We start from the raw sequence: 13,140 nt of genomic DNA, 5'->3' as shown, positions 1-13,140 counted from the left end.
GAGGAATGATGACGAGTAGCTGAGAATCAGTAGTGACAGTATAAAGAGGCGGGTCGATGGTATATCTGATGACATAATCTTAAAGGGGCAGAGTATTTGTTCTGTTTCTAATAGGACTGACTGTAAGAGTAGTGGTTTGGCAGTTAGCAGTGGGGAGCATGAGGGTGCTGAGTGTGCAGCCCCTGGGAGACACAGTAAGACAGTTGTCCCTTGAGAGGGCTGGCAGGGAGTTGTCTGAGGGCTGTGCAGGCCTCAGACAGCCAGCTTGCAGGGCAGCCAAGCAGGTGACGGAGCACCTCAGGAAGCAGAGGGGACGTCCTGGGCCTGGTGTGGACTCATGACTCCTACTCATCTGGATGGGATGGTGGTAGGTTCCACACACACAGCTGTGTTTGCAGTGGACTGAGGACGGGACGTGGATACTGCACAGCCTGGGTGGGGAGAACGCAGAGCATCCGAAGACACAACAGAAGCCAGTTGTCTTGAAATGAAGAAAAGACCCAAACTTGGCCAGCGGAAAGTTGTCACTGGATCTCAGAAAACATTTGTCCCAGTGAACCTGAAGATGTATCCTGGTGAAGGACTGAAATGCAGAACTAGAGAAAGAGTCGTGTAAACATCTCAGCAGGGACAGCAAGTCACCTTCAGGGCGTGGGGAGAGTGCTGACAGTTGGGACGTTAGCCTGGCATCAGGTTTCCTCATACTAACATAACACAACACACAGCATTAGGAGGCTGTCGGGCGGTGTCTTAGAAGTTCCACGGGAGCGAATGTGTAACTCAAATACTTCATACCCCGCCCTGTCGCTAAAAGAATCCATAGACAGTGGTGTGTTGCAGTGCAGCCCTCGTGAACCCGTCTTGAAAAAAACTACTTGATAGTAAAACCCTGCAAAAGCAACAGGTAAATCAAAATAAGAATTTAGGAATGGTAAAGCTGTTGGAATAGGGCTTGTGGTAGGCGTATGTCATGCGGTAGACCCTGCTCGCGGTGCCATTTGTCATGCGGGAGACCCTGCTCACTGCGCCATTTGTCGTGCGAGGTGGCCTGCGGGGTCTCTGCTCCCGCTCCCCACACAAGAACGCAGGATATGGTGAGGCCAAAAAGGAACACCCACGGAGCCATAGGTAGGGGAGTCATGCCACTATAGTCTCACTGGAGGCTGGGTTCACTGGACATGCGACCTGCTGTCCGTTTTTCTGCCAACCGACCGATGACTCTCTTCCACTCTCCTTGGCTCTCCTCCGCTTTCCTCGGCTCTCCTCCGTAGCCGCAGCAGTTATATTAGCGGCCAATTGGCTAACTGGCCCCAGCCGACGGCCATCTACTACCCGAGCCAGCACCCCTCCACATGAGGCCGAGAGCCTGTAAACCACTCTCTGGGGCTCTGTCCCCACAGCATAAACCCCACTTCAGAATAATGGGGTATTTTGGTGACAGGTCATAATTTGTGTGTCATAAACCTTGAAGAAATTAGATCACAAAAATCTCGATGTCAGGAAGGGATGGTGACAAGTGTGCTCATTTCCTCCTCTCAACTCTTAGGATACTGTCTAGTTAATGTAAGAAATTAAACAAATAAAGATCCCAACCTCATAAAGGAATAATGTTTGCAATATATTAGTAATGACAATTTCTGAGTGCTCTTATTTTGATTTTGTAAGACTTCATTGTACATTTCTATACATTGTGAACATTTCAGTTATTTTCTTAGTCATTTGAAGGGGTTGTGAGTAACATATTACATAGCCAAGGAGCTGAGTTACACAACTGAAGAAAATGCTCCCTTAGTCATCAGTTAATGGTGGCAACCTGTTGTCCCAGAGCCGCAAGCCTCAGCCATCCTTCTCACCTGGTCCCTCTGACTTAGAGCTTTCTTGTCGACAGAGGTGAGTACTGTGAGTTTCTGAATTCTGTTCTCAAATATGACCCTTTACGTTTTTGTCTTTTAAGGTCTATTTCGATTACATGAGGAGCTGGATCCAAATGCTACAGCAGCTGCCGCAGGCATCCCACAGTTTAAAAAATCTGTTAGAAGAAGAATGGAATTTCACCAAAGAAATAACGCATTACATCCGGGGAGGAGAAGCACAGGCTGGCAAACTTTTCTGGTAGGAATCCTGCGCTTCTGAGCAGGCCTGTCTGCCTGTCTCACCCTGTCCTCAGCACGCTCACAATTCTCTTCTACACACTTCAATGCTGAGTTACGTAAAATGGCAGCCATTCATACTGGCTGCGTGCCCCTCTCCCAGGTTTTGTTACCCTTAGACAGTGGCTCTCAACCAGGGCGATTTGCCCCCCGGGACAGTGGGCAATGTCTGGAAGCAGTATTGATTGTAATGACTGGGACGTACTCCTTCTGAGTCCAGGCCAAGAATGCTGCAAAACTTCCTGCAATGCACAGGGTGGCCCCCAAACAAAAAATTATCCACCCCAAGTGTGAGCTTTGCAGCTGAGAAATTGTGCCTTAGAGTAAACCCTCTGGGTTGTACATACAAAGCAGGAGAGTCTCAGGCCCCTGAAGAACAGAGTGGGTCTGTAGACCTGTGTGCGTCACTCTTGGTGCGGACATTCGGAATCCAAGGAGGAGGTATTTTCATGGATGCGACTTGGGGAGTGTCACACTGATTACAGAATCTCTCTGTAAACGCGGTCTATGTGTGGTGAAAAGTTAGAAATGTAAACAGGAGAACCCTAATGGGGGGGCGTGCGGTCACTGGTCTGTTTGTTCTAGAAAGGGTTCAGGGCCTCTGATGTTGAATTAGGGCGCATTTCAGTGGTCTTTGCTGGGGTCACAGTGGGGGAGCAGCCCTCTCCGGCCCCAGACCCTGCTGCCGTCTGTGGTGCTGGTTTCTCGCACGGCCTCCTCTTGTCTCCTCTTTATGAGGTCTTGCGTACCAGCCCGTCTTTTCCTCCTCCCCGGGGGCATTCTTTGGGACTCCCACGTTCACACAGAGCAGCCCCCTAACCTCAGGAGCTCATTGTTCTCAACCCCACCCAGCTCTGTGCCATGCTCAGAATCTCAGAATCTTGCCCACTTTTCTGCCCTAACCATCAGTTTTAAAAATGTCTTTTCTGTCTTTGTTTTGCGTGAGCAGTGAACTTGCTCATGTCTCCGAGCTCTCCCCATCCTTCAGGCCTGATTCCCAGTCTGACTGGACTGCTTTCCTCTTCAGGTTGGTCCCACAGTCGGCCTTATTCAAACACGCATCACTGCCAGTTTCAACACCTCTCCCCTCTGAAGTTCCCATTATTCTGCTTTGCCTATAATTTCCTCTGTTTGCGTGTTCTGATTCCAGGCTGTTAGGTTTTGTGGAAGACATGTTTTAGAGAGGTTGCTGTTTGGTTTCACTGCCAATTCATGTTACATAATTTCTCGGTACCCTTAGTCCTCCTGTCAGTCTTCTTGTTTTGATCTTTTACTTCTTTGAATTTTACATACCGTGCCATTCGTGGCTGGTTCTCCCAGGCACACTGCCTGCTGTAATTCACCTGACTTCTTTCACTCTCACATACTACCTGTAACCCATTGGGCTGTCCCTTCAGGATAGACCCAGAATCTCACCTCCGTTCATCACTCCACACTGCCGCTGTCCCTACTCTGTGATTTCTTACTTGTATTGTTGCTGTGACTGTCTCTGCTCCTGCCCTTCACCCCTGTAGCTTATTCTCAGCACCACAGCCAGAGTGATCTTGTTAAAATGTACGTCAGACCATTTTCTCGTCTGCTCCAAGTATGCCACTGGCTCCCCTTCTTGCTCAGTGAAAGTGAGAGCGAGCACCTCAGCCATGGTGCGTGAGGCCTTGTGCAGTCCGACCTGTCACCAAGGCTTTGTCCCCACACTGGTTTGCTCACTGCTTCCCACAGGCCGGGCCGGCTCCGTGCCCCTGCCTCACGGCTTTGTACTTGCTGGGCCCTCTATGTGGACTCTCCTCCTCGGCTATTCTCACGACTCATTTCCCGACTTCCTTCAGATCTTTCACCAAATGTTACCTTCTCCGTATTTAAAGCTGGGGTTCCTACTGCTTGCAAGCACTCCTTAGTTTTCTTCCCTATTGTATTTCTCTCCATAGCACTTAGCAACGTCTGAAATCCTATACATTTTCCTGTTTATTTTATTGTTTTTATTCTCCATTCAGTGGAGAGACTGTATCTCTTTTGTTCACTGCTACCTAGTACATAACAGATACTCAATATCCGTTGAACAAACCCATCCTGGATATCCTTGTATACAGCTGTTCTAAATGCCTGTTTCTAATCAGGTCACTTTCCCACTCAGATGTTGTTGACGCCCACCCTCTGCTTACGGAGAGACGGTCAGACGCTTACATGACATCCAGGGCCTTCCCCGGGGCTGCCCCGTTGGCTGTCCTGCCTTCTCTGCCCTCTGCTCCTTTCAGAAAGCAGTTTCTTTGCACAGCCATGGCCCTTGCTTACACGTCTGTGTGCCCTTTGATCATCTCTATTGTTCTTCCTGGACTTTCCTTCCCCCTCCTCCATTCTCTTCCTGACAGAGCCCCTCTTCCCACTGTTGTTCTACTTGTTGTAATTCTGCATGGCCCTCAAGGCCCATTGCCACCACGTCTGGCGTTGGTTGTATGTATTGACCCGCCTTCTTCCACTAGGTCATAAGCCTCTTTTCCTCGAACATCATAGAGGTCACGCTGCCGTTGAATTTTTACAGCACTCACGTAGATTTAGTTTCTACGCGGGGGTTTCCATTTTAACCCTGCTATGTAGATTGTATACTCAACAGGAAGCACCCGCTGTATAGAGTGTTTCATAGTTAATGACCATGAAAAGCTAATCGTGAGGGAAATTTTTAAAAATTTCAGAGGAACTCACTTTGTTTTCTAATGTTATTTAGTTTATTAAGCTTTAAAAGAATCGTGTCATAGATATGTATGTAAGGCCATTTTATATCATTTGAACATTTCTTTAAGATGAAAATAACATTTGTGTAATAATTACATAGCTACTATGAATGTAATTTAAGATTTTGAAGTTTGTAATGAAAAACTGTAGTAATAGAACAAAGGTAGATCCATGTCCAAAGAGATTTCCACTTTTTTACATTAATCCTGATTTTATATTAAAAGGAAAAAATTCTCACATTTTTCTTTAACTATTGAAACAATAGCTGAACCGTTTAGTTTCTCATTCAAAAAGGAGAATGAGTGAGGACGTTTTTTTCATTTGGTTCACTTTTGCTCTTTTTGTTCCCTCAGTGATATTGCAGGAATGCTGCTGAAGTCCACAGGAAGCTTTTTAGAGTTTGGCCTTCAGGAGAGCTGTGCTGAGTTTTGGACCAGTGCTGACGACAGTAGTGCTTCAGATGAAATAAGGTTCAAGTTGCATTTTCTTTTCTCTCCCATTTCTTATTTTATGGAGTTCGGCTCTTAGTAATAAGCCTGAAATCAGTCTTATTCAAACCAAATTGTGTTGTACTTGACGAACTTGAGTAGTAGACGTAAAGGGATTTATTTCTGTATTTTCATTTGGTATCTTAGTTATGGTTTTATGTGAAGTTTTCTTTGCAATTGAACTTAGAATTTATTAAATCTAATAAAAATAGTGTCCTTCGAGAAAGAGACTAAAATGAGTAGAGTCGAAATTCATCCACATGTTCTGGAATGTTTTTAAGTAATTGTTTCTGTCCTTTAAAACCCCTGTGGCAGTCCATCAATACCGTTGACATTTGCTACATTTTTATGGTTTTTATGCTTAGCTTATCCCTTCTGTTGAACTTTAAACCCAAGTACATAAAACCACTGCTTACTCATCTATTGTATTTCCTCCAACTGTGCAAATAGTATTTAGGTTGAACCATGTAAAGTTGCTGTTTTTACGGCATATCTATCAGTCACATAGCCATTTTGTGGCCAGTTATTAGCAGCAGCATGCGATTCAGCCTCAGGAAGTGCTCAGGTGAAACTGACTTCTCTAGCACTGCAGTGTTTTCCCTCGCCATCCAAAGTGTGATGAAAACCATTTTGGATTTCAGAACACCTGGGATGTCTTTATGCCGCAGTTAAAGAAAGTAGCTACCACATAGATTCTCACCTGGAAAAATATCGAAAGCTAAGAAATGGAATGAATCAGTTTGTAGGCTTTATAGTTCTAAGAGCTAATGCGATGTATTCAAAATAAAAACGGGAATTCAAGAACCAAGATGGTGAACTAGAGAGTGGCTCTTTGGACGCTCTGAGTGTTTACTAGGGTTGGATCTAAGAAGTGGCGTCATGTGCAGTGGTGTGCTGGGGCTGGCCCGTCCTGGCCCCAGAGAGCCAGTGCGCGATTGTCCCCAGCCCTTCCCAAGTCATCGCTCAGGGATGTCATCCCGGTAGCTTGAAATCAGCTAGAATGGCAGTATTGACACCATGAAAATCGGCAGATACCACGTAAGACAGTGCTTTTGGCAGAACCAGTTGTTAAACACTGACCTGCCCACCACGGGATGTATACCTTTTTAGTTAAATTATAAGCTGGGAGTCAAGAACTTATTTCATACTCCAGCCAATCTTTAGAAAATTAAGCTTACTGTCATCTGAAAATGATTACATGTGCCCTACATATTTAGAGAATACTCGCACTTTCTGGAAAACTGGTGGGAGCAAACCTGAATATTTCCAATATGTTCTCAACAATTGCTTGCTCCCGTTCATAAAATCTTCAGTCTTTATTCATGTGGTGTGGAATTTGCTTCATCTTTATTATTACGTATGTCTTCGTACACCCTACTGTCTTCTGACTGGCTCTCCATCCCCGTGCAGGAGGTCTGTTATAGAGATCAGCCGTGCTCTGAAGGAACTCTTCCACGAAGCCAGAGAAAGGGCCTCCAAAGCACTGGGCTTCGCTAAGATGTTGAGAAAGGTGCGTTAGCGACCCGGGTTAATCATTATTCTCTTATGTTTGTTTTTTTAAAAAACAACAACCTTAAAGATGTTTCTTTGTAACTGTGATCCTAGGACCTGGAAATAGCTGCTGAGTTCATACTTTCAGCTCCAGTTAGAGACCTTCTGGATGTGCTGAAATCAAAACAGTATGTTAAGGTAAATATTCACGATGGCATCATTGCAATATTTTGCCTTTGTTGCTTTACTCTAAAACAGGCAAACTTTTTCTTAAAGCTCCAGGTCGTGCATGTTTTAGGCTTTGCAGGGCCATACACTGACCCCAGTTGTAAGACTGTCCCGTAATTTCCCAGTGAAATAATTGGAAAACTAAGTTTTTCATACTTATACCTTGTTTTAGAAATGCAGATAATTAAATATTTTCTCGTACTGTTTGTTTTAATAGATTAGCTACACATGTATGTTTAAAATAATGTCTGTAAAGTAATATGTTGACTTTAAATAGTTGTTTTGTTTTTCACTCTCGTGTTTCCTGAAATAATTTAAACTTTTTACAGGAACCTTTGACATCAGTATCATCAGATGTCGCTGGAGCCACTTTGAGTCACCATCTTTGCTCCTATATAAGTTGTTTGAAATGTAGTATTTTTCTAGGACCTGTGGTGACGTTGTTACTGGGAGTTTTATCTGAAGCCCATAGTTTTATCCCACCCACATGTATGTGTGACTTACTCAACATAATTGCATACGTATCCCTTGTTAAAATGATCTCGAAGACGCTTTTGATGATGCCCCACCAAGAATAATTAGTGAGTCTGTCTGTGTTAACATTTTTCACCTTTTTACCGAGTCAGGTGACTTTCTAGTTTAAAGTCTCGTGAGTCTCCTTGTCGCTGTGCCGAAGACCTTGGTCATCACTGCGCACTGCAGGGCTTTGCTGTCTGGGAGCAGCTTTGCTTAAAACCTGCATCGCAAACTAGCAGTGATTGAGGTGGTTTTAAGCTGACCTTCCTCCCCTGAAGAGCATTTTCTTTGTTGTTGGAAATAAATTCGAGGCTGCCCTATAAGTGGAGGAACTTGACAGTGTGTTCCCACACTGTCCCCTCCCCGCCCCTCCGGTCACACTGAATTACTTACGCTTCCCTCATTGCTCTGGTTTCCTGCCTTTCCCACATCTCCTCCCCCAAACCTGCTGTCTTTCTCTAGTTTCTTTTTTTAAATAACATTTCTATAATATGTGACATTCCTTAATTCAAGACTTTGGATTGTTTCTTTTCCAGGTACAAATTCCTGGCTTAGAAAACTTGCAAGTGTTTGTTCCAGACACGCTCGCTGAGGAGAAGAGTGTTATTTTGCAGTTACTCAATGCAGCTGCAGGAAAGGACTGCTCCAAAGAGTCCGACGACGTGCTCTTTGACGCCTATCTGCTTCTGACCAAGCCCAGTGACCGCGCTCGGGATGCAGATGACAGCTGGGCCACCTGGGAGGCGCCGCCCGTCAAAGTTGTGCCGCAGGTGGAAACTGCGGACACCCTGCGCTGCATGCAGGTGTGTCTCTGGGCCACGCCCACCGCGCCCCAGCCCTCACCTGGAGCAGCATTCCTCACTGAAAGTGTTTGGGGGAGAGATGAATTGTTAGCTCACGAATGATTGCTTTAACTGCCGTAGTGGTCTCAAGTACACACGTCTCAAAAATAGGCCTTGGCGTTTTAATAGGTAATTTTGTAGTATCGCTTGTTCTAAAATAGTCCATCAGAGTCTGTAGTACATTTGCGACATTGTACTGGAATGTTTGAAATACTTTATTTACATCTTTTCTTAGTTCAGCCATGTAGTTGGGTCTCTATATCCATGATCGAAAAGGAATTACCTTACTCATTTGATTGTAGTTCCAGAAATCTCAGTTCTCCAAGAACTCTGGTTTACTGGCTGCTTAGTTTCCATTTTTGTAGCACAGGCTATCACCCACCTACCGAGCAGGGATACCTAGCATTGACGTAACTCATTCATGTAAGGAATGAGAAGCTTCCTCATGTTCTGTGCTCAGCTAGGGGACAGATGGGGGTGCTCATGTGCACCCCAACCCAGGCTGACTGGAGCGGGACACGTGGGCCTCCTGTCCCCTGCTTGCCACCGATCTGCTCTGTGCATTTCCTGTCGCAGTGAGTGGTGCTCCGTCCACTCAGCTGTTACACCAGAGTGCGACAGTGAGTGCCAGTGCCGCCTCCGCCATTCCAGGTCATCACCAGCCCTCGCAAGCCCAGAGCGTTTCCAGTAAATGCCCCGTTCTCTGCATCCCCAAAGCCACCCCCGTAGTCAGCCCTCATCCCTCTCCTGACTACTGCAGTGTCCCACTTCAGTTTCCCCGCTTCAACCCTCACTCTCCCTTCCTGCACTTCTGTACTGGTTTGCTTCGTTACACTACATACACCCCATCACTTCACAGATCTACTCAGCACACTGCAATGATACCACTTACAGAATAAAAATAATAAAATCTTGGTTCCCTACTGTTTCGTACAAGGCCCCTCACCCCATCCCACTCCATTTCTTGGCATTTTCCACGCTGCTCCGCAGACACGCAGACGCTGCCCTGGGCGTGTTGAATGATTTGGAGCGCTGGGATGTTTCGGAGACCTCATGCCACGCAGTGCCATCGTGCTGAAGGTCCGAAATGCCAGTGACCACGGCAGCGCCTTGCTCTGTGGGAGCAGCGTTGCTTGATAGCTGCTTTCTGACCGGGTGGTCGTTGGCCGCAGCCCTGAGCTGGCATTGACTTTCGGCTGGGGGTCGAACTAGAAGGGGAAAACAGTAACCGCGTCTGTTTTTTTTAAGCCCTACGCTTGATTTTCTCCCAGGTGGATAATCTTTTATTAGTTGTCATGCAGTCATCTCATCTCATCATTCAAAGAAAAGCTTTCCAGCAGTCCATCGAGGGACTCATGACTCTGCGGCAGGAGCAGACGTCCAGTCAGCCGGTCATCGCCAGAGCTTTGCAGCAGCTCAAGGTATTTCTTTCATCGTCAGCTCTGCCTGAGAGAATTTACGTACATTTGCATGCGATGCCACCAAGAGTCATTGAGTTGTAATGTAATGTCATTCAAGGGGTTCGAGCTCTTAAAACCCCCCTCCCCATTCTCCCTCTCTCCCCAGTACACATTTTCCCACGTTTAAACTAAAATTCCCAGAGCTTTCCTGGAATTGTGTAGAATGTTCGAGTTGGAAAGGATAAAAATTTGAATAGTTACATGACTCATAATGGTCACATGGCTGATTAGGAGCAAAGCTGACACTGGAACTTAGGTCTCTTCATTCCTAATCCAATTTTTTATTCTTTTGTAATTCTCAGTATTTACTAGAGATACTGCAAGTCAATACTGTGTAATTTGAAAGAAAATTTATCCTTTCACTTAACAAATTATTCAGCCGAATTATAATAGAGAAAGCCAGCTGTAGACAGGCACAGAGGCCTCCGAAGTTGATGACCAGACAGAGACTCGCTTCCTCTTCCCATTATTTCTTGCTTTCACCACTTTCTGTTTCGTGCACCGTTTATGTGTCTTGATCTCATCCACATTTTTTCACAGGTCATTATGTCTTCTCAGTCACTTTAAAGCTTAATATCTTGAGGAAGAAGCACTTACTGAAATTATAAGTAGTTTGATAAGCATTTGTTTTTCTTCTGCCAGTCTGATTTGTCTTATTCATCTGTAAACATTCTCTCTTATAAATTGTCATCCCACTCTAATGCCAGGGCAGAGGACTTTTGTCTTTTCTTCTAGTTTGAGTCAGTGAACTCAGGAGAATACACAAATACGTAATACTGATTATTCTTGAGCTTAAGGCATTTATAGTCTTAAGGACCTGAACTGTCACACTAAACTACAGAGCAGGGAGACATGAGAGACTCCTAGGAACATCTGGGAGTTGCCAACATGGAGGCATTTTAGCTTGGGAGGATTTCAGAAGATGCAAATTGGGAAAGGCAAACAAAAGGAATACTCGGGCATTGGTACCCAAGGATTCGGTTATGGGAATGCTCACTGAATATCAGATGGTCTAACTTGGCTGGACCTTGGTGTACACAGTGGAAAGTCATGACAGATAGGTGAGTAAGACCAGGTGGGCAAATCAGACTGTGGAGAGATTTGGGGGTTTTATTTTGTATCCCTTGGGAGTTGTTGAAAATTTAGGAAGAATATTTTGGAACACTGTGTAGGGGGATTGCCTGATGGAGACCATGTGTACACATGTGTGTTTAAGGGTGGGTGGAAGGGAGCCCAGTTTGGAGCTTTTGTAGTGTTGCTTAGGAGACAACGAAGCTTGAACTAGGGCAGGGTTTGTTAACCTCTGCACTTTTGACATTTTGGGTCAACAATTCTTTGTTTTGGGAGCTGTCCTGTATGTTATAGGATGATTAGCAGCATCCCTGGCCTCTTCCCAATGGATGCCATTAGGCTTTACTCCCCCATCCAGACACTGCCGATGGCCCTGGGGGAGTGTGGTAAAATGCGCTCTAGTTGAGAACCTATGAGCTGGGGAGTGGCAGAGGGATAAGGACAGTGTGACTTGATAACACCAGGCAGGTCATTTAGAAATGCATTGTTAGTTCACTCTGTGGCACTGAAACCATACTTAGCACTTGAGCGACCACCCAGGGGGAAAGACGACTGGTGGGTGATATGTACAAATAGAGAAGCTGTGGGTGTCGAATCAGACCACATCGTAATCAGGCATTAGCCTTTTAAATAGAATTTTTCTCTTTATATTTCATGAGTTGTTAAAGAGTACCTGATACAAAGAAAAATGAAAATAATATAATCTCTATTTTTGGTCATTCCTTTTGAATAACTGAAATAAATATGGCTGAAAAATATTGCCGTGGTTTATATCTGTGTGATGATGAGAGAAATCTTCCTCTAAAATACAGTGAGTATTGTGTGATTTGCTTCATTGTGGATTAATTGTGGTTTGGGACTCTTTAGAATGATGCATTAGAGCTTTGCAACAGAATAAGCGATGCCATTGACCGAGTGGACCACATGTTCACTTCCGAGTTTGATGCTGAGGTTGACGAGTCCGAGTCTGTCACGCTTCAGCAGTACTACCGAGAAGCCATGATCCAGGGCTACAATTTTGGATTCGAGGTGGGTACGAACTAAGGAAAAGCACAGTACACTTTAGTGACTGCTTTGTAACTGACTTATAAGTGTTATAATCTTATTTACAAATCTGATTATTGACTGTAATCACAGCTTAGTCAAGAAGGTCATCTTACACTGTTGCTGAATATCAGAAATATTGGTTTACTTTTAAACGGTCAGATAGTTGCCCAATTTTTATTTTGTGCCAACAGCTATCTATTTAAATTTGAAAACCTTTCTGTGAGAGATGGTTAATATCATAAAAGCACTTTTTTTTTTTAATTTAAAAAATTTTTCTCCCCTTCTTCCGCTTCCCCCCTCCACTCTGGTTCAAGCCATTGTTTCTCAGTCTAGTTGTGTAGGACACAGCTCCCTGGCCCATGCTGGTGTTATGAGCCTTGCACTTTCCCCTGCTGAGGCAGTCAGTCGCCGGTCGTTGGTCCACCACTCACAGCAGCTCTTGCCGGCTGCTGGCTGCTCACAATGGCTGCCGGCCACTCATGGCAGCACACAGAAGCCTATGGCAACCCATGGCAGCTCAAGCTGGCTGCCGGCCACTCACACTGGCCACCGGCTGCTCCTGGCAGCACACGGCAGCACTCGGCAACTCACGCCGACCTCGGCAGCCCAGCTCCAGGGAGAGCTGTTGTTCACAATCTTAGCTGTAGAGGGCACAGCTCACTGGCCCATGTGGGAATAGAATTGGTTACCTCAAGCTCGGTGCTTCAACCACCTGAGCCACCGGGCCAGCCCAAAAGCACATTCTTAATTTAAACTTATGATTAAACATTTGTGAAGCTGTATTTTAAGACATATTCTTTCTGACTCTTCATACTCTTTTCAGAATATGTAAATTTTAAATAGATTTTGCTTTTTGTTTGTAGAAAAATTACATTTTAAACAGATGTGGCACTATAGTGTTTAGGTATTTGTATAATCGTTTTCTTCTTAATTTTGATATACATAAAATCTTCTTACAGTATCATAAAGAAGTTGTTCGTTTGATGTCTGGAGAGTTTAGACAGAAGATAGGAGACAAATATATAAGCTTTGCCCGGAAATGGATGAATTATGTCCTAACTAAATGTGAGAGTGGTAGAGGTACAAGACCCAGGTAATGACCAAGTTGGGTGTGTACTTC

General features: G+C 44.9%; 1 protein-coding gene across 6 annotated transcripts in view; it reads left to right on the top strand.

Annotated features, from left to right (window-relative positions):
- The window catches only part of MAP3K4 (mitogen-activated protein kinase kinase kinase 4), an 84,236-nt gene that overhangs the window by 48,496 nt on the left and 22,600 nt on the right, over positions 1–13,140 (top strand). For all 6 annotated transcript variants that reach the window (XR_016020028.1, XM_074333786.2, XM_074333784.2 and 3 more), the window contains exons 6-13: positions 1,955–2,112; positions 5,231–5,347; positions 6,776–6,875; positions 6,971–7,054; positions 8,137–8,403; positions 9,714–9,863; positions 11,841–12,002; positions 12,980–13,113. Coding sequence is in view for 5 of the 6 variants with exons in the window: in XM_074333786.2 (XP_074189887.2) it covers positions 1,955–2,112; positions 5,231–5,347; positions 6,776–6,875; positions 6,971–7,054; positions 8,137–8,403; positions 9,714–9,863; positions 11,841–12,002; positions 12,980–13,113 (1,172 nt within the window). In the remaining variant the exon portion in view is untranslated. The remainder of the gene's footprint in view (positions 1–1,954; positions 2,113–5,230; positions 5,348–6,775; positions 6,876–6,970; positions 7,055–8,136; positions 8,404–9,713; positions 9,864–11,840; positions 12,003–12,979; positions 13,114–13,140) is intronic.

Source organism: Rhinolophus sinicus, chromosome 2 (assembly GCF_057876585.1).
Source record: "Rhinolophus sinicus isolate RSI-liver-muscle chromosome 2, RSI-T2T, whole genome shotgun sequence".
Classification (NCBI taxonomy): domain Eukaryota; kingdom Metazoa; phylum Chordata; class Mammalia; order Chiroptera; family Rhinolophidae; genus Rhinolophus; species Rhinolophus sinicus.
This window is presented reverse-complemented; position numbering and strand designations above follow the sequence as displayed.